Here is a 22,163-nt window from a genome sequence, read left to right as displayed (position 1 = left end):
GGTCAAAATTTATATAGATGATCTGGAGGAGGGAACCGAGTGTAGGGTGTCGAAATTTGCTGATGACACCAAGATTGGGGGAAAGGCAAATTGTGCGGAGGGTGTGGAGAGTCTGCAGAAGGATCTAGATAGGCTGGGCGAATGGGCCAGGAAATGGCAAATGGAATTTAATGTTGGCAAGTGTGAGGTGGTCCACTTTGGTAGGAAGAATGGTAGGAAGGACTATTACTTACGTGGCGAAAAACTGCAGCAGGCGACGGTGCAGAGGGACCTCGGGGTCCTTGTGCATGAGTCGCAAAAACCCAGCCTGCAGGTGCAGCAGGTGGTCAGGAAGGCGAATGGGATGCTGGCCTTCATAGCGAGGGGGATTGAATATAAAAGTAGGGAGGTCTTGCTGCAGCTGTATAGGGCATTGGTGAGGCCGCAGCTGGAGTACTGTGTGCAGTTTTGGGCGCCGCACCTGCGCAAGGATATTTTGGCCTTGGAGGGAGTGCAGAGGAGGTTTACTAGGCTGATACCGGAGTTGAGGGGGTTGAGCTATGAGGAGAGGCTGAATAAACTAGGCTTGTACTCGTTAGAGTTTAGAAGAATGAGGGGAGATCTCATTGAGACGTATAAGATGATGAATGGGATGGATAGGATAGAGGTGGAAAGACTCTTCCCGCTCAAAAAAGACAGTAGGACTAGGGGGCACAGCCTCAAGATAAAGGGGGGGCGGTTCAGAACGGAGTTGAGGAGGAACTTCTTCACTCAAAGGGTGGTGAATCTCTGGAATTCTCTGCCCGTTGAAGTGGTGGAGGCTGCCTCGCTAAATATTTTTAAGAAGCGGGTTGATGGGTTTTTGATAAGAGAGGGGATTAAGGGTTATGGGGAGAGGGCGGGAAAGTGGAACTGAGCCACGACAGATCAGCCACGACAGATCAGCCATGATCTTATTGAATGGCGGGGCAGGCTCGAAGGGCCAGATGGCCTACTCCTGCTCCTATTTCTTATGTTCTTATGTTCTTATGTTCTTAAGTGTCCTTTGGGATGTGGACATAAGTGTGCATAAAAATGGATAAGCTCATTGGAACTGTCAATCTCACTGCAACTGTCAAGCTGTCAAGGGAACCATGTAGCTGTCAAGGGATTAAATTTTCTGATATTTACATTTTAAGTGGTCAGCCAGTTTAAAAAAAAATCAATGCCTGCTATTTCACTCTGTTCGCATAAACCTATGTTATCATTATAGGATTAGTGGGGCATGACTGATATCACAACCTATCATTACCACAGTGGGATGCCTGTCAGTTCTTAATTTGTTGTTCTATGGGATTAAGCGATTGACAGAACTTAATAATGAAAGGGATCTTATCAATTAGTTTTTTTAAAATAGGGGATTCATCAATAGATACTTAGAACTTTATTTTATTTCCTCTCAGCATAAGTTCTGAAATCTGCCCATAGTGGAGACTGGGTAAGTTGACATGGAGGATGTAAAGGCAAAGCATGCAGGGCAAGGGGTGTGGTTTGGAAGGAGTTAGCATTAAGTTCACATCGGGGCTATAAAGGGCCATCGAGGGGCAAGGGTGATGCTGAGGGATGTAAGTTAACATTGAGGGTGTGGGGGCTAAGGGGTGGCATTAATGGAGCATGGGGAATGTGTAGAGGTGAGTGGGGTGAGGGATGGAAGGTTGTTCTACTGTTTTGCAGCTGGGACACAGTGCCAGCTCACCACGGCCGGTCTTTTGCACAGCCCTCCCCTGTACCTGGAAACCCCTGGCTGCCTCTAAACTGTTTCAAGGGGTCGTGGCCCGATTCCCTGTGAACTCGCCTGTCCGTAACGAAAATCTGATCATCCCGGACATTTTCTCCAGAATAGTGCTTGCAGAGCCAGGAATTTTCTGGACTAAACTTCAGTCCATTGTTTGTCTTTCATACTAGGAAAATGGGATAAGTACTTGAAGGGAAGAGGCAGGGGTACAGAATAGTGCAATGGGGCCAGTTTGCTCTTGCACACACACAGGATGAACTGAATAGTCTCCTGTGGATCTATAGTTACAACAGTGAGTTTACTTTGAAATCAAAAGTACATCATCAATTGTAAATGTGATTATAGGGTTGCTTAATGTTGTGAAGTATATAAAAGCAAAATACTGCTGGAAGTGTGAAAAAAACAAAACATTTTGGAAATATTCAAGGCAGCATCAGTGAAGACGAAAACAGAGTTAACGTTAAGTTGGTTTCCCTTTCCACAGACTTTCTATTTCCAGCATTTTCTGTTTTTTTTTAAATTTTGATTTCCTATTATGTAAAATGTAAAGGTTTTCCCAGAAATTGGTAATGGTCGATAGCGGGCATGGAAAAGCGGTGCTAAAGGCATTGACAGTAACGATGGCTTCCTCCAGTGTAACATCCAGCACATAGGAAAAAAACATCAAGGGACATGTTCCATGGCGTATCGCTTGGCAGGGGTGGGGTGGGGGGCACAGCTTGAATTCTCTGACCTCACCCACGGCTGGGATTCTCTGGTGTCGCTGTTGTAAATGGAGATTTGGCTGAGCGCCAAATTCTCGGTTCTCTCTGACAGCGGTGGCGGGGCGTAGGAGACCAGAGAATTCTGCGTTTCGCCTCTCAAGGAATGGGTTGCCATTTTTAAAGGCCAACTCAATGCAAAGGAGTTCACCCTCCGCCCCCCCCCCCCCCCCCAAGAAATGCCCGCTAACATAGCCCCTGGCACTGCCCATTCTCACTGTTGTCAATGCTGGGAGTGGTGCCCAGATTTTACACTCTTTACCGTACCCCCATCCCAAGCGATGCATTCACCTGAGTTCTCCAGGGAAGTATGTTTGCCAGGTACACACCTTGGGACATCAGTCCATTTGGGTTTCACACCATTCACTGATGTGAATGAATTTTCTGACTGGGTGGGTGATTCAGGTGTAGCGGGCTGATGGTGTGTTTACAAATATAAATGATGTTTCCAACGTTGAGCGCTGGGAAACGTGCCCTGTCAATGACAAAGGGAGGGAGCAATCGCATTGCATGTTTCAGTCAATGTAAAACATCACTTGGCTGTTTTTGCATTATTTTCCACTCTCAGTGCCAAACTTACCGTGATCAGGATGTGATCAGAAGCGGAGAATCCTGACATCAATCCTTTTTTCTGCCTAAAAAAGAAATATGCAATCAACAACACTAACTTCAGGAGATGAATGGGGGAAAGTGCAGAGAAAGTAATCATGGAATAGTTCACAGAGCTCACAAAGTCGCACCCTCTCTCCAACACTTGCTCAGACTCTCTCTCTCCCAACCTCACTCACACACACTCTTTCCATCTCTCTCTCTCTCACATTCACTCATTCTCTCTCACACTCACAATCTCTCTCCCACAGTCACACTCTCTCCCACAGTCACACTCTCTCCCTCAGTCACACTCTCTCCCTTTCACTCACACTCTGTCACCATTCACACACTCATTCTCTTTCTCTTCCACGATCACTTGCATTCTCCCTCTTCCACACTCACTCACTCATAGTGTCTCTCTCTCTCCCCCTGCCACACCCACCACTCCCACCCATGTACCCACCACCCTGCCTGCATCATTAGTTGCATGACAAGCCCAACTGCTAGGCTTGCACTTATTGCCCATCCCTAATTGCCCTTGAGAAGGTGGTGGTGAGCTGCATTGTTGAACTGCTGCAGTCCGTGAGGTGCATGTGCACCCACAGTTCTGTTCAGAAGGGACTTCCAGGATTTTGACTCAGCGATGGTGAAGGAACAGTGATATATTTCTAAGTCAGGATGTTTAGCAACTTGAAGTTCCTTCAGATGTTTCTTGCTGTCATGTGGAGCGAATTGAATTGACTGAAGACAGGCACTTGAGTTGCTGGGGACCCTCTGGAGGAGGCTGAGAGATCATCCATTCAGCATTTCTGGCTGAAGATTGTTGCAAGTGGTTGCACCTTGATTTTGCTGATGTGCTGGGCTCCTCCATCATTGAGGTTGAGGATATTTGGAGAGTCCTCCCGTACAGTGTGTTGTTTAATTGTCCACCACCAACCACAGCTGGATGTGGCAGGACTGCAGAACTTTGATCTGGTCCATTGGTTGTGGATTTGCTTAGCTCTGTCTTTTACTTGCTGTCTGGCAGAAAAGTAGTCCTTGTTATAGCTTCACCAGGTTGACACCTCATTTTTAGGTATGCCCAGTGATGCAGGAGGGATCCGTGCAGAAATACACATCCTCTGCGTTGTTTACAAAGTTCTGACAGTTACTATTACTAGGTGAACCTCACAGCGTGCAGACTGGAGAACAGGGTGGGAAGTTAAACTCAGTTTGCAGCACTATGGGGTGTAACGCAAACTAGGTATGTTAACTTGCATCCAAATTTTCTCTATCTCAGCTCAGTTAAATAGAGCTTCCAATAATGAACGCAAAGCCTTGCCACATTTGCCCTGCAACATTATTCTCATTCCTTTATTTAAAATTATTTTAATTTGATTTATTATTGTCACATGTATTAACATACAGTGAAAAGGATTGTTTCTTGCGCACTATACAGACAAAGCATACCATTCATAGAGAAGGAACGAGAGAGTGCAAAATATAGTGTTATAGTTATAGCTACGGTATACAGAAAAATCAACTTAATGCAAGGTAGGTCCATTCAAGAAGCTGTTCTTGAGTTGGTTGGTATGTGACCTCTGACTTTTGTATCTTTTTCCCGAAGGAAGAAGGTAGAAGAGAGAATGTCCGTGGTTTGTGGAGTCTTTAATTAAGCTGGCTGCTTTGCTGAGGCAGCAGGAAGTGTAGACAGAGTCAATAGTTGGGAGAGTGGTTTGCGTAATTTATTGGGCTACAATCAGGACCTTTTGTAGTTTTTTGCCATTCTGGGCAGAGCAGGAGCCATACCAGGCTGAGTTACAACCAGAAAGGATGCTTTCTATGGTGCATCTGTAAAAGTTGGTGGGAGTCGTAGTTGGCATGCCAAATTCCTAACTACACGTTCAATTTTCTCTTTCAGGCCTGGTGTCGTCTCGTCACAACCATCTTCAACTACTTTGTGGTGACAAACTTCTTCTGGATGTTTGTCGAGGGCTGTTATCTCCATACAGCTATAGTGATGACCTACTCCACAGACAAACTGCGCAAATGGATATTCCTGTTCATTGGATGGTGTAAGTCAGGGCCTTTTTGTAGAGCTGGGTACCGAACACGCATCACACAAATGCAGTTGACCATACAACAACTATTTATATTTATATGGTGCCTTTCATATAATAAACACCCCAAGGTGTTTCACAGGGGCATTATTAGACAAAGTATAACAATGAGCCATGTAAGGAGATGTATTATAGGTTTCACTTATTCTGAGAGCTTTGTGATGATTGCTGTGTAGTTTTATTTATTTGCAGTAGTTTTAAGACTATCGTAAGCACGTAGTCTTATGGACAGTCAAGTTTGTGTCTTGCTCATCTGACCCTGATGTCTAATTTACATCATTATTAATATCATTGTCTCACTCACATAAACAGTAACTCATTAGTTCATATCTCACCACAAGTATAACCTCAAAACATCATTATATTAAACTATATACAAAACTAACATTCTCACAATCATCCACCAAAGTCAGGTTGAGCCTGTCTGCTGCTTTGATGACTATCCATGGTTTCATCTGAAGTATTCCCTACTAAAGGTCCCAGTGTACACCCAGTTCCTGGATTGGGTGTTTCTGGGGGTGTTTGCGGTAGAGTCTGTATCACCAATGTCATCATGATAATACTGGACTGACTGTCTCCTTGTAACTTCTAGAGGTTTCATGGCCATCCTATTCCTTCATAGAATGCCAAATATTGTTTAGACTAGATTGATCTAAGGCCGTATCTTCCACCTCAAGGTCTCTGATCCAGAATTTTTGCCCCGTTTCTAATATGAATAATGTTCTTAATCTATGCGGATGGATATACCAGTTGGATTGTTTGTCTTTGTGTGCTTGCTTATAACATCTTCCTTAGTCATGATCTCATAAAATTAATGAGTTGGTACTGGAGCGAAGGAATTTGGCTTTTTAGCCTTCTTGCCATCAGTAATTCAGCTGGCAAAAGCCTATTCCTTAACAGCATTGCCCTGTAGTTGAGTAAGGGTAGTGTGTCTTTTCTCATCAATGTTGTGATGGTTTTCACCCCACCACCACCACTTCCCCCCCCCCCCCCCATTCACTTGTGGATTGTGTGGCAAACAGGTCTGGCGGTGGAATCCATATTCTGCCATGAATTGTATGAAATTTTGTTCATAAGCTTTCGACAGTTGTTAGAGACTAACCTATCTAGGTTAGTCATGAGTAGAGAAGATGTGTTTCAAAGCTTTTATCACAGTTTCTGCAGTTGTGGCGTGGGGTCAGCATATTTTCAACCTGCAAGTGTTTAATAGTGTTTAGAAAATAGATTTTTCCTCTAAAGGCAAGCAGATGCATTTTTACCTTTTGCCTGTGTCTAAATAGAGATATTGATGCTAGTAACGGTTTGGTTGGTTCTTGGCTGTTGATGTCACAAGCGCAGAATTTTGAAATAAATGCTTCAACAGATTTGACAGGATGTTCTGACCTGACCACATTCTCGATCCATCAGCTGAGCGTGTTGGGTCTCCGGGTGTTTGTAGAGATCGGTAGGGTCCCTATTATCAGTGATGTTCTGTGGCCTGGCCCAGTGTAATTCTCAACAGTGTGGCGGCAGCTGTCTGACATTTCTCCGGCATGTAATCTCTTGTGGGGCCATAGTGCATGAGTTTTAGCAGGAAATGCTGTATCTTTGGGACATCTTAGCAATTTCCTAGGGATTCAGGAGAGTAAGCAGAGATTTATGATCTTTACCAACCCTGAATTTGAAGCCTATTAAGTGATCTGAGAATTTTTTACAGGCCTATGTCAAGACTATGCCTCTTTTTCATAAACATAATTGTATTATGTTTCTTTGATCTCCGTCAATGACCTAGAGGCAAATTAAACCATTTTTGTTCCTGCCATCCTCCTGGATCTGTCACAGAATGGCTCCAGGCCCCGTCGCTGGTGCGTCAGCTGTCACTTTTGTCGGCCTTTTGAAGTCATAATGTGCAAGAAAGTCCGAAGAGATGAGCAAATGTTTAACCTTGTCAAAGGCATTCTTCTGCTTGATTTCCCAATAGCACTGCTGATCTATTCTCAGCAGGTCTCGAAAAGGTTTGCTAATGACAGACAGATTTGGGATGAATTTCCCCACCTGATTGACCAAACCAAAAAACCGTGGTAGGTCAGCAACACCCTTGGGCTGTAGAAATTCTTTAATCACCTTGGTCTTTTCGGAGTCCTACCACAATCCCTTTTTGGTATATGATGTCATCTAATAATCTGGTGACTGTTTTCCAAATTCGCTCTTGTAACATATTCAAGCATTTTAAAACCTTCCGCATTCTAGGGTCATATTTTCCTTTGGTAGATCAGAACTGTCACCCACCTGAACAAGGAACAGCCAGTTCCAAAAGCTAGTGGTATTGGCTACAAATAAACCTGTTGGACTTTAACCTGGTGTTCTGAGACTCTTACTGTCCAACGCCGGCATCTCCATATCATTTCTTTAATAGTGCCATGGATGTGCAAATTGTTCATGTGGAATATGCTTTTTTTACTTTCAGGGATGTTGGATGTATTACATTGAAAGGTTTCTGGTGCGGAGGATGTGCCTAAGGGAAGTCGATTGAAGCAAAAGTCAACAACCATGAATCTTGGTCTCACAGGATCTGCCACGAACCATTGATGGCATCCAGCTTCATTAGAAACAACTTTTCCAGGCTGTCATCAGAGGAGAAAACTTCTCTTTGGACAGCTTTATTTCAGTGTGTTACAGAGCTTGGTTTCACCATGACCTGAGAACCATTTTTTAGGCACTTTAACACTCCTTTATGCAGCATCCCATCTCCTGATCAGTGGATGTGGTACCCTTCTTGGCGTAAATAAACAGATGGGTTTGGCAACTAGCAGGAGAATGATGTGATACTCACATTTAAGCTTTCCTAATCCCCAGAACAGTCTAGGACGTTCATTCCTAAATATGGTTCCATTGTCATCTTGTGTGACCTCATTGACCCTTTGTAGAAAACCAAATGCAGAACACACTGCCTTGCAAAGGAGGGAAAGTTGTTGATTCTTTAGGATTTATAAAAAAAATTCCTTTATCTTTATACTTAAGGGCTGCAGTGATCTGGCACTTCACTTTGAGGTCTGTGCTTCCTGGCCCCTGTTCTATAATATTCAGCTTTACAGACCAAATTTATTCGTTGGGATATTTCATTTACCCCAGAAAATCTTCATCCTGAATGTCTTTATTTCCAATTTGATATATTTCAGAATGATTAGAAGTTTGTTCCCTCTATCTTCCCTTTAATTGTGCGTTGGATCTGCAGAATTGTTTAAAATGCCCAGTTGTGCCACAGAGAAAGCATTCAGCACCCTCTGCTGGGTATTTTATCTGGCATGACTCATGATTCAATTGATTCACCAGGCTTTTGGTGAAAGCACCCTGGTTCAATCTCTAGATTCTTTGTCGGACTGAAGATCTGCACAACCTCCTTGTAGGATGACAAGGTCTCCTGGACTCCTTGTTGCACCAGGACATCATCAGCAAAAGCCACAATTGCATAGAAAGGGAGACAGAGCTGGTGTCTCTATGCTTTTTTGTGTCAACCTGAAGCTGTTTGGTATCTTTCAAACTGTCTCCCCCAGAACTCCCATCATTAACCTTGCTGAATATCCTCAATGCATTGGAAAGGTTGTGGAAAGAGGCTATTGATGGCAGTCAACATAATGCATGGTAAGAAGTCTCTCAACACCAGGTTAAAATCCAACAGTAATTATTTCCACTCACTTGATGAAGACGCAGTGCTCCAAACACTCGTGACTCTAAAAAAACTGGCTGGACTTTAATCTGGTGTCCACCCCAGTCCAACGCCAATAACTCCACATCGTGAACATAAGAACATAAGAACATAAGAAATAGGAGCAGGAGTAGGCCATCTGGCCCTTCGAGCCTGCCCCGCCATTCAATAAGATCATGGCTGATCTGTCGTGGCTCAGTTCCACTTTCCCGCCCTCTCCCCATAACCCTTAATCCCCTCTCTTATCAAAAACCCATCAACCCGCTTCTTAAAAATATTTAGCGAGGCAGCCTCCACCACTTCAACGGGCAGAGAATTCCAGAGATTCACCACCCTTTGAGTGAAGAAGTTCCTCCTCAACTCCGTTCTGAACCGCCCCCCCTTTATCTTGAGGCTGTGCCCCCTAGTCCTACTGTCCTTTCTGAGCAGGAAGAGTCTCTCCACCTCTATCCTATCCATCCCATTCATCATCTTATACGTCTCAATGAGATCTCCCCTCATTCTTCTAAACTCTAACGAGTACAAGCCTAGTTTATTCAGCCTCTCCTCATAGCTCAACCCCCTCAACTCCGGTATCAGCCTAGTAAACCTCCTCTGCACTCCCTCCAAGGCCAAAATATCCTTGCGCAGGTGCGGCGCCCAAAACTGCACACAGTACTCCAGCTGCGGCCTCACCAATGCCCTATACAGCTGCAGCAAGACCTCCCTACTTTTATATTCAATCCCCCTCGCTATGAAGGCCAGCATCCCATTTGCCTTCCTGACCACCTGCTGAACATCATGTGGGGTTCACTTTGCCCTAGCAAAGGCCATTTCATTTTTGTTTTTTGTTTCAAAGTTGAGCTGTTCTAAGATCTTTGACTGTGAGTGACCAATCTGTGGCTTCAGCATTTTAAACTGTGGCCTCCAGTGCTGCCACCACGTTTTGAAGAGGTTACACTTATTCTATAGATGACCTGAGATTGTCAGTATATAGATTTTCTCAAAACTACTTACTTATGCTATCTACAAAGACTTCATAATAAGCAAATGGTTCTACAAATAGCCTGTTCTGTGTCTTGCTGTCTTGGAAACAAACAAAGAACAAAGAAAAGTACAGCACAGGAACAGATCCTTCGGCCTTCCAAGCCTGTGTCGATCATGATGACCAAACTGAAAAAAACACCCCTGCCCTTACTCGGTTCATATCCCTCTATTTCCTCCCTATCCATGTACCCATCCCAATGCCTGTTAAATGTTGCTAATGTGTCTGCTTCCACCACATCCTCTGGTAGTGCGTTCCAGGCACCCACCAATCTTTGCGCGAAAAACATACCCTGCACATCTCCCTTAAATTACTGGTCATCTGACGCTGATATCATGCATACATCATCATTAACATCATTGTCTCACTAACATTGCCATTAACCCATTATTCTACAGGAGAATTTGGATAAAGTAACCAAAAGCTTGGTCAGAGACGTAAGTTTAAGAAGTATCTTACAGGAAAAAAGCAAGGTAGAGGCAAAATACTGTGGATGCTGGAATCTGAAACAAAAACAGAAAATGCTGGAAAATCTCAGCAAGTCAGACAACATCTGTGGAGAGAGAATAGAGCCAATGTTTTGAGCCTAGACAACTTTTCGTCAGAGCAAGGTAAGAGAGTCCGACTGGTATAGGGAGGGAATTCCAGAGACAAGGAGCTTGGCAACTGAAAGCACATCCACCTGTGGTAGAGCAATTATGATTGTAAATGCACAACAGGCTAGAATTAGATGTGCACCGATATCTCGGAGAGTTTTGGGGTCGGAGGAGATTACTGAGAGGCCACAGAGGATTTTGAAGACATGGGTGAGAATTTTTAAATCAAAGTGTTGGTTGGCTGGGAGCCATCGTAGGTCAGCAAGCACAGTGGTAATAGGGGCACAGTGCTTTCTGTGTGCTAAGACACTGGCAGGTGAGTTTTACATGGACCTCAAGTTTACAGAGGGTAGAGTATGGAAGACCAGCCAGGATTATGTTGAAATCGTCAATCTCTACATAATGAAGGCAGGGATGGAGGTTTCTACAGAAGATGAGCTGAGCCAAGCAAAGTCAAACATTACACAAGTGGAAATATGCAGTCTAAAAGATGGTACAAAGATGACATTGGAAGCTCAGTTCAAAATCACTGAGATTGCAGACGGACTCTCTTATTCTCAGATTGTTGCCAGGGAGAGGGATGGAGTTGGTTGCAAAGGATTAGAGTCTGAAAACAATGGGTTCATCTTCCCATATTTCTACTTCTCTCTTAGAAAATATAGAAATGTAGGAACCAGAAGCAGGAGTAGGCTATTCAGCCCTTCAAGCCTGCTCCACCATGGCTGAACATCAAATTCAATATCCTGATCCCTCCTTCTCCCCATATCCCATGATCCCTTTAGCCCCAAGAGCTATATCTAATTTCTTCATGAAATCACACAACATTTTGGCCTCAAATACTTTCTGAGGTAGTGAATTCCACACATTCACTACTCTCTGGGTGCAGAAATTTTTCCTCATCTCAGTTCCAAAAGATTTACCCCTTATTCTCAGACTATGACCCCTAGTTCTGGACTTGCCACACCAAGTGACATATGAGGCAAAGTACATGCTACATCTTTTCCTTGAATGCATCATTAGCCTGTGGCCATAGGCTGTGGCTTGAGAGATGCCACTCACATCGACAGTGGCTGACCAGGAGATCCTCTCATTCTTACCGCCATATTGGAATGGTTTACATTTGATATTCATCCATGGCCATCAAGTGCTAGAGCGGGACTTGAGGCCGAGAGTCTCCAGCCCAGAGGCATCACCTACTGCACCACAAGATGTCCTACCCTATATGTAAGTGGAGGAAATTTCTATTTATGCAGCACTAGATCTAAGTTCTAAAATACACACAAGGGGACACAGACGCACAGACCTGTAAGATTTTAAATGTTTGCAGATGATATGCACTTCATGGTAGAGGTGTCACACTTAACTCCTGTAACATTTTGCATATCACACCTTGTTAATAGTTATATATCTCCTGATTGCCACAGGAACTCTCTCAATGCTAAATCTAAGCCAAGATTCTTTTTCAAAACTTCATTTATTCAATTAAACTGACAGAGATATTGTTCCTCCACAGGTATCCCTTGTCCTATCATTGTAGCCTGGGCCATAGGCAAGTTATATTATGAAAATGAAGAGTAAGTATTGCATTAAGATGTCATGTGAATTTGTGAGTTTTATATTCCTCTTTGCTTCGGAAATTATTTTTAAAACACAAATCTGTCAAACCTCCCTCCTTTCTTCAAGCACGTATATTCCACCCAAGGTCATGAAATAAGAGCTAAATGATAGAAGAGATCAAAAGCACAGTCAGCAGCAACAATGGTGACTTCTTTTGATTTTGTTCCTTTAATGTAGGAAAAATAATCCAAAGGTAAAGCAGTATTTGAAAGGGAACAAAGGACAGGAAGAACGTGAGAAGAGTTTCTCGAAGAGGGCAGATGAGAAAGCAGAGACGTTGAAAAGCAAGGCTCATGATATTGTTTAACACAAGTTCTGGAACTGGATAAGGTCGGCGCGATAGGTCTGTGGAGTTTGTGAGGATAATCATGATGTGGAGATGCCGGCATTGGACTGGGGTAAATGCAGTATGAAGTCTCACAACACCAGGTTAAAGTCCAACAGGTTTATTTGGTAGCAAAAGCCACTAGCTTTTGGAGCGCTGCTCTTTTGTTAGATAATGGGAGTTCTGTTTACAAACAGGGCATATAAAGACGCAAACTCAACTTGAGTTCGTGTCTTTATATGTCCTGTTTGCAAACAGAACTCCCACTTACCTGACGAAGGAGCAGCACTCCAAAAGCTAGTGGTTTTTGCTACCAAATAAACCTGTTGGACTTTAACCTGGTGTTGTGAGACTTCTTACTGAGTTTGTGAGGACACAGGCCATAGACTCCCTTACTGTGCTGTGCTAAAATAATCATTAATTCCTTTATTGTTACAGGGTCAAAATCCTGAAATTCCAGCCCTGGGTATGTGCTAGTATTTACAGCATGTTCTGGGGTTGGTAGCAAAATTTACCGATGTCCCTGAGTGAATGTCTTTATTTACAGGACATCCATGATTGTCAGTTTTACAGGATGTTCCTGAGTGAATGTTTATGTTTTGAGGATCTTTCTGATTGAGTGCCAGAATTTGTTCACCTAATTGTCTGTCTTTATTGCATATTGTTTACTAACTGTCAGTATTAATGGAACATTCTTGACTGTTTGGGGATGATCTTATCATTGCATCCCCCCAGTCGATGGATGGAGTGAGCCAGTAAAATTGCGAAAGAGCCGAAAAATCAGGTTCATGCCTGATTTCTCACTTTTTTGCGTCATACCGGGACTGGATATCCAGCGCAAGGTTGATTATAACATATAGATATATTTAAAAGGTAAAAGGTAAATGGGAGTCAACTGAGGTGGGGGGTATTTAGTGGTTGGGGGGGGGGCGGAATTGCTGCCACTCAGCAGTTGCAGTTGGTGGAGGAAGAGGGGACTGCTGCCACTCTGCAGTAGCGATGGTGGGGAGGGGGGCAGAGAGGTGGTGGCGATCGGTCCGGGACAGGGGGTTTGCAATCTGTCTAGGCGGGGGTGGTGGGTGTGGTTCGACCGCAGAGCTCCACAGTAGTGCGGGGCGGGTTTCGGCCATGAAGGTAGGCTGGCTATAGCAGCAGAGGTAGTGACAGCTCTCTCTGCTCTCAGTGCACAGAAACCTGCACAAGTGCAATTGCACCCTTTGCTGCTATCAGCCAGCTTTCAGGCGATTTAGGCCCCGTCCACTCCCCCTGCTGGCGGGAAACTGATTTGTCAGAATTTGTTTGCCTAAGTCAGGTAAGATTCAATTTTTACGTTGCCCAAAACAAAAGCGTGAATTTCTCCCATTTTCCCGCTCATTCGGGACTTAGAATTTTCTTGGTAACATCATCCCCTTTATCCATAAGCAGGGATGTTTCTGAGCATCAGTTTTCGTAGGGTATTCTTTGGTATATGTTAATATGTACAAGATGCTACTCACCATGAGTAAGCATTCTGACCATTAAAATTAACAGTAAGAAAATAATTGAGCTGATGCCATCCATTTCCCTGAAATGAACTCCCACTGGGTGACAGGAGCACTGAGGTTGAAAATCCCATCTGTTATGCAGAATGAAAAAAATTCCCAGGATAGAATGAAACCTGTGCAGCTTGGTACTGGCTTTTCAGCTGAAATTATTGAATCGAATCAAATTATGAAGATGTTGGAAAATCGAGAGTCCCACCGATTAGATGAAGTCCTCTACAAAGAACAGTGTCCCGTTGACCTTATCGGGAGCTTGAAATGTAAAAACGCTGTGCGTGTTGCCTGCGATTGGCTGACACAAAACACATTTGCGATTGATCTTCCTAATCTCTACGGTTCAGTTTTGCATTAACTGTCAGGGCAGCTCACAGCAGCATTGATAATAAAATGTGCCACTTGTCCCAGCACCCATATGTCCTGTCAGTCCTTGATTGGACTTGATGAGTTGATTTCAGTTTGGAAAGGAAACCAAGCTCCTGCTTCCAGCACACTGGCACGTCATATATATGTCTATGTGTACTTACAGATAAACATATACACATTTGCATTCAATTAATTAATAAATTCAAATAACTAATAAAAATCTGGAATTAAAGGCTAGCCTCAGACTATGAAACTACCATTGATTGTCGTAAAAACCCAATTGGGCGACATGGTGGCACAGCTTCAAGGACCTGGATTTTGATTCCCGGTTTGGGTCACTACCTTTGTATGGAGTTTGCACATTCTTTCTGTGTCTGCATGGGTTCCCTCCCACTGTCCAAAGATGTGTGTTGGCCATGATAAATTGCCCATAGTGTCCTGGGATATGTAGGTTAGAGGGATTAGCGGGGTGAATGTGTGAGGTTGTGGAGATAGGGCCTGGGTAGGATTGTTGTTGGGCGCAGACTTGATGGGCTGAATGGCCTCCTTCTGCACTGTAGGGTTTCAATGATGTTTCTATGATGACTTCACTCATGTCCTTTATGGAGAGAAATCTGCTGTCCTTACATGGTCTAGCCTACGTGCGATTCCAGATCAACAGCAATCAGATTTGAATAGATTTTGATATAATTAACCCGCCCCCTCACCAGATATTGACCCCCTGCCGTATATTGGCATGTCGGTGCAGTTTACAAAAGGGCATCTAGATGTGAACCTGACATGGGAGTCTTCCCGAGGATGCAAAGTCAAGTATTGCCCTCACAGGAGAGGGTTCTGGCCAGACATTGGCCTCACACTGCTCCTTGGCACAGATTGGCATTGGAACAATGTTTCTTTGTTCAGATTGCCAGCATCCACAGTTTTTTTTTCATTTTTCTTTTACCTCAATTATCAAGCTATTTCCAATGTATCATAGAGTCATACAGCACAGGAAAAAGGCCCTTCAACCCATTGCATCTACGCCTGTCAAGTACACCAAACTAACCCCATTTTCCAGTATTTAGCCCATAGCTTTGTATGCCTTGGCTTTTCAAATGCATAATTATATACTTCTTATATGTTATAAGGATCTCTCTACCTTCATCACCCTTTCAGGCAGTGAGTTCCAGAGTTGCACCACCCTTTCGTGAAAAAGCCTTTCCTCACATTCGCTCTAAACCATCTGCCCCTTACCTTAAATCAGTGCTCAATGATCTCTCCACCAAGGAGAAAACTTTCTTTATGTCCACCCTAACTACTCACAATTTTACACATCTCTGTCAAGTCCCTCCTCAGTCTATCCAAACTTTCTTCATAACTAAAACTCTCCAACCCAGGCAATATCCTGATAAATCCCTTTTGTACCCATTCCAATGTTATCACATCTCTTCTATAATATGGATTCCAGAACTGCACATTATACTGTAGCTGTGGCCTAACCAACATTTTATATAGTTCCAGCATAACCTCTCTGCTCTTAAACTCACCTTGGCTAATAAAAGCATGTACACCATACGCCTTCTTAACTGCTTTATCCACCTGTCCTGCTACCTTAAGGAATTGGTGTACATGCACACCAAGGTCCCGCTGATCCTCAGTGCTTCCCAGGGTTATGCATTCATCATGTAGTCCCTTGTCTTGTTCGTCTTGCCCAAGTACATCACCTCATACTTATCAGAATTGAATTCCATTTGCCAGTGATCAGCCCATCTGACCCGCCTGTCAGTATCTTCTTGTAATCTAAGGCTATCCTCCTCACTGTTTACCACCCCACCAGCATTTATTGCTTGCCTCTAGTTGCCCTTGGAGAGCAGTTGAGAGTCAACTACATTGCTGTGGCTCTGGAGTCACATGTAGGCCAGCAGATTTCCTTCTCTAAAGGACATTAGTGAACCAGATGGGTTTTTCCAGCAATTGACAATAGTCATCAGAAGATTCTTAATTCCAGATTTTTTTTATTGGATTCAATTTCCACCATCTGCCATGGTGGGATTTGAACCTGTGTCCCCAGAGCATTAGTTGAGTTTCTGGATTAATAGTCTAGTGATAATACCACTAAGCCATCACCTCCCCTAGCTAGGAAATCAATTGGTGCCTTCACCAGTGAGGTTATTATGGGGAGCTCTGCATAATATTCAGCTGCAATTGAATCTAATATCTGCATTTTGTAACCAGTCATTGCAACTGAAAGGTGAAAGGGATTTATCTGAAGTGTTGCAGCTATGTTGATAAAGTACCTCCAGAAAGCCCACTTCTGCAAATTAAAGTACCTGGGGACATTACATAAGTTACAGTACAGAAAATGATTAGTTCTTCTTTTTTCTCTGTCACCACCTTTAACTTTGTGTCATTCTATTTATAAATTCCTACTTGTAAATCATCTGAATAACTCTGACTGCCAACACAGTGATTGTGCTGGAACAAAGCCAGTGGCAATTAATATGAATCTTGTTGTTTGCAGGTGTTGGTTTTCATACTCACCAGGGAAATATATAGACTACATCTATCAGGGTCCAGTGATACTCGTACTGCTGGTAAGTGTGTAAATACCGTGGTGTAAATATGATTGGATTGTGCAACTATTTAGGAGCCCCACTGCTGGCATATGGAAATAGTATCTTTGCGCACTTTGATCTTTTGACCCGATTCACGCGTAATTTTGTAAAATTGGCCCCATTGTCACTTCTAACATTTGTACAAATGAATTTGGGTTGGATTTTTCCAGCAACCCTCATGCTTATCCAAGATGAGTGAATTATTCCCGGGAAATAGAGTTTTCTCATATATGATATCTAGGGACAGTTTTCCCTATTAATCCAACTTGCATCTGAAAGATTGTGAATCAATATAAGTACTGCCTGAGAGTGTGTACTTGCATTGGTTACTTATAGTACTTGTTATTGGAATCGCTGCAGAGCAAGAGGCCATCAGGCCCATCAAGTTTACACTGACTCACTCTGTTAGAGTACCTCACCCAGGCCCACTTCCCTACCCCACCCCCACAACCAGCACGGCTAATCCACCTAATCTACACACCCTGGGACACCAAGGGGCAATTTAGCATGTCTAATCCACCTAACCCACATACCTTTGGAATGTGGGAGGAAACTGAAACACCTGAGTCACTCAAAGCTGGAATTGAACCCGGGCTCCTGGACCTGTGAAGCAGTAGTGCTAACCCCTGTGCCACCCCACGGATTCCACGGATTCCATGTATCAGCTCATTTCCATTACAAAACGTTTTCCTTCGAAGTTGTCCCCTGTTACCTTGCTCTACTTTAACTTTGACGATTTAATGGGGCCTGTTTCCTTGTTTAGAGTTGAGGGTTTCATTTTAAAGTCATTTTAAGAACATAAGAACATAAGAAATAGGAGCAGGAGTAGGCCATCTAGCCCTTCGAGCCTGCCCCGCCATTCAATAAGATCATGGCTGATCTGTCGCTGCTCAGTTCCACTTTCCCGCCCTCTCCCCATAACCCTTAATCCCCTCTCTTATCAAGAACCCATCAACCCGCTTCTTAAAAATATTTAGCGAGGCAGCCTCCACCACTTCAACGGGCAGAGAATTCCAGAGATTCACCACCCTTTGAGTGAAGAAGTTCCTCCTCAACTCCGTTCTAAACCACCTCCCCTTTATCTTGAGGCTGTGCCCCCTAGTCCTACTGTCCTTTCTGAGCAGGAAGAGTCTCTCCACCTCTACCCTATCCATCCCATTCATCATCTTATACGTCTCAATGAGATCTCCCCTCATTCTTCTAAACTCTAACGAGTACAAGCCTAGTTTATTCAGCCTCTCCTCATAGCTCAATCCCCTCAACTCCGGTATCAGCCTAGTAAACCTCCTCTGCACTCCCTCCAGGGCCAAAATATCCTTGCGCAGGTGCGGCGCCCAAAACTGCACACAGTACTCCAGCTGCGGCCTCACCAATGCCCTATACAGCTGCAGCAAGACCTCCCTACTTTTATATTCAATCCCCCTCGCTATGAAGGCCAGCATCCCATTCGCCTTCCTGACCACCTGCTGCACCTGCAAGCTGGGTTTTTGCAACTCATGCACAAGGACCCCGAGGTCCCTCTGCACCGTCGCCTGCGTGCCAGTCCATCGTAGGGCTGTGTGACCCACTCTGTGCCATTTTGGAGTTGGATCTTTTGCTCCCTGACATTGTCTCTCACTGTTGCTCACTCTCCTGAACAGTTTGTTGTTTTACTTAGCATCCACATTTTTTGACAATTCCTTTGGAACGTTTTGCTAGATAGAAAGTGCTAAATGAATGCAAGTTGTTGTTGTGGTTCAGGGATGGTCAGTGAAAGGGGATTGTCATAAAGGGGAATAAATTCTCAAAAGAAAAGGTGAAAAGCCATCAGTGCCTATTGTACTTAAGCTTTTACCACAACATGAAGAAGGATATTAAGGAAGAGAGGAGACGAACAAAAAGCAAGTTCCTGTGCCAGCTCTATGGTATATATTAGCAGCTGATGATATAGAACTGCCAAGAAATGTAAAAATACAACCCATATCTTTTGCCAGATGTGGTGATATGATTGGGGACAATCAGCTTTTTCTGGCTGATGTTAACCATGGCAAATCCGCTTTTATACAGCACCATATCAAGCAGGGCCTCATTGCTGTGCCAGCACACTCTCTACTGAACTATCTACTCTAATCCCATTTCGTTCCACTTTCCAGCATGATGGCACAGTGGGTAGCACTGCTGCCTCACAGTGCCAGGGACCTGGGTTCAATTCCCGGTTTGGGTCACTGTCTGTGCAGAGTTTGCACATTCTCCTCGTGCTGCGTGGGTTTTGTCCGGGTGCCCTGGTTTCCTTCCTCACTCTAAAGATGTGCTAATTAGGTGGAATGGCTGTGCTATTCCATCGATAAGATGCAGCATGGGTTCATGAAGGGAAGGTCATGTTTGACTCATTTGGTGGAATTCTTTGAGAATATTACATGTGCAGTGAATAATGGGAAACCTGTGGATGTGGTATATCTGGATTTCCAGAAGACATTTGCCAAGGTGCCGACCAAAGACTGCAACATAAAATAAAGGTGCACAGTATTACAGGTAATGTATTAGCATGGATAGAAGATTGGCTAACTGACATAAAGCAAAGAGTGAAGATAAATGGGTGTTTTTCTGGTTGGCGATCAGTGACTAGTGGTGTGCCTCAGGGACCAGTGTTGGGACAGCAATTGTTTACGATTTACATTGATGATTTGGAATTGAGGACCAAGTGTAGTGTGTCAAAATTCGCAGATGACACTAAGATGTGTGGCAGAGCAAAGTGTACAGTGGCAGCTGGAAGTCTGCAGAGGGATATAGATAATCTAAGTGAGTGGACGAGGCTCTGGCAGATGGAGTACAATGTTGGTAAATGTGAGGTCATCCATTTTGGTAGGGATAACAGCAAAGTGAACTATTATTTAAATGGTAAAAAATTTCAGCATGCTGCTGTGCAGAGGGACCTGGGTGTCCTTATGCAAGAATCACAAGGAGTTGGTTTGCAGTTGCAGCAAGTAATTAAGAAGGCAAATGGAACGTTGTCCTTCATTGCTAGAGGAATGGAGTTTAAAAACAGCGAGATTATGTTGCAGCTGTATAAGGTGTTGGTGAGGCCACACTTGGAGTACTGTGTATAGTTTTGGTCTCCTTACTTGAGAAAGGATATATTGGCACTGGAGGGGTTGCAGAGGAGATTCACTAGGTTGATTCTGGAGTTGAGAGGGTTGGCTTATGAGGACAGACTGAGTAGACTGGGGTTATACTCATTGGAATTCAGAAGAATGAGGGGAGATCTTATAGAAACATATAAGATTATGAAGGGAATAGACAAGATAGAAGCAGGGAAGTTGTTTCCACTGGCGGGTGAAACTAGAACTAGGAGGCATGGCCTCAAAGTAAGGGGAAGCAGGTTTAGGACTGAGTTGAGGAGGAACTTCTTCACACAAAGGATTGTGAATCTGTGGAATTCCCTCCCAGTGAAGCAGTTGAGGCTACGTTATTGAATGTTTTTAAGGCAGGGATAGATAAATGTTTTAACAGTAAAGCAATTAAGGGTTATGGTGAGTTGGCAGGTAAGTGGAGCTGAGTCCACAAAAAGAACAACCATCATCTTATTAAATGGCGAAGCAGGCTCAAGGGGCCAGATGGCCTACTCCTGCTCCTAGTTCTTATGTTCTTAAATTCTCTCTCAGTGTAGTGGAACAGGTGCTGGAGCATAGCAACTAGGGGATTTTCACAGTAACTTCATTACAGTGTTGATGTAAGCCTAATTGTGACTAATAAATAAAACTTTAACTTTAATATTGTTCTTCGTCAGTTATCGCTTGAGTTCACTTTTAAATCTTCTTGTCTGAGCTTGACCGCTGGAATTCTACCGTCCTGCCCACCATGGGAATCGGAGCAGGCAAGGGCGGACAATGGGAAAATCTGTTGACCCCTTGGGTGGGATTTTCTGGTCTCAGGTCGAGCGAGTCCGTGAAAACCCACCCAAAGTGTTCCTGTGATGACACACTCCATATTTCAGAAGGCCAGTTCAGAATATATTTGAATCCTGGCCTGAGAATGAAAAGGCCATTTTTAGTTCAGTGTCATTCGGTTCTCCCGTCTTTTAGTTTACAAAGTCTGATAGAAATTGATCTGGTATGTGTATTAGTGACAAGGAGTCTTTGGGAAAGATGTCAACTGACTCTTCAACATGAGTTATTACAGCAGTAAATCAAGACAGAGTAATATAAAGCACCAAGTTAGTGGAATGGAACAAAGTGGTGAGATGGGATGTCACTTAGAAAGATCTTGGTTTGATGTGGGAGGGAGAAGCAGTGAGCCTGTTTATAATGATGGAATTCGTTATGTTGACCTTGCTGGGGTGCAGTGATTGATGGCTTTGTACATTTGGCCTCCCCAGTACTTTGCCTATTTATGGAAGGCTTGGGAATAATTGGGGAAAAGTTGAAGCTGAACCGTTGAGATATAAACATCGATCGACTGTCAAAAAACAAAAATCCATATTGGACCCATTCCCTTTCAAGCAACAGTGGTTAAGATTGTTGTGATTGCAGTGCTATTTTAAGAAAATCTTAAATCTGGGTTTACTCAGCACTGACATTGGAGGCTGTAATTGACATTAAATCAGCTTGGATCAACCTTTGCTGGAAAGGCTTTTATCATGACCAAGTTGGAAAACAGAAGCTGAACACAGGAGCAGAAAATGTATTTGCTTCGCAACAATTCATTAACAAAAATTATCTTACATCAGTGACTCATTTAAAAGCTAACACCACTAACGTTTTTAATTACTATTTTAATATTTCAGTGCAAATTCAACCATAACAAATCTGCAAACCACGTCTATACGTTAATATAGTTAAATAGTGACAGGCACTTCACAGGAGCAATATCAGACCAAGTTTGACACCATGTTATCTCAGGGGATGTTAGACAGATAACCAAAAGCTTTGTTAAAGAACTATGTTTTATGAGGTGACTTAAAGCAAAACAGAGGTAGAGGGTAAAAATTTCAGAGGTTAGGGCCCAGGCATGGCCACCAGCGATGGAATGAAGGAATTAGGGAAGACAAATTTTTGGGACTGAATTCTATTTGGTGATCTCCATATGTCAGCTTTCACAAAGAGTGGCTGTAACAATTATGAGTTGACATTACTATAACATAAAATCCAGTTGCCTTCTGTGTCAGAACTATGCTTTCCAGGCATGAGAGGAAAACAATAAATAAGAACCAAGTCGGCCCACCCATGGCCTAGTGCT

General features: G+C 43.5%; 1 protein-coding gene across 2 annotated transcripts in view; it reads left to right on the top strand.

The window, feature by feature from the left end:
- LOC145346803 (corticotropin-releasing factor receptor 2-like) overlaps positions 1-22,163 on the top strand; it is a 227,050-nt gene that overhangs the window by 172,629 nt on the left and 32,258 nt on the right. For both annotated transcript variants that reach the window (XM_080194544.1, XM_080194545.1), the window contains 3 exons: positions 5,006-5,159; positions 12,023-12,083; positions 16,856-16,928. In XM_080194544.1, the coding sequence (XP_080050670.1) occupies positions 5,006-5,159; positions 12,023-12,083; positions 16,856-16,928 (288 nt within the window). The remainder of the gene's footprint in view (positions 1-5,005; positions 5,160-12,022; positions 12,084-16,855; positions 16,929-22,163) is intronic.

The sequence above is a fragment of the Carcharhinus amblyrhynchos genome, chromosome 8, assembly GCF_965287045.1.
Source record: "Carcharhinus amblyrhynchos chromosome 8, sCarAmb.v2.hapA, whole genome shotgun sequence".
Lineage (NCBI taxonomy): Eukaryota > Metazoa > Chordata > Chondrichthyes > Carcharhiniformes > Carcharhinidae > Carcharhinus > Carcharhinus amblyrhynchos.
This window is presented reverse-complemented; position numbering and strand designations above follow the sequence as displayed.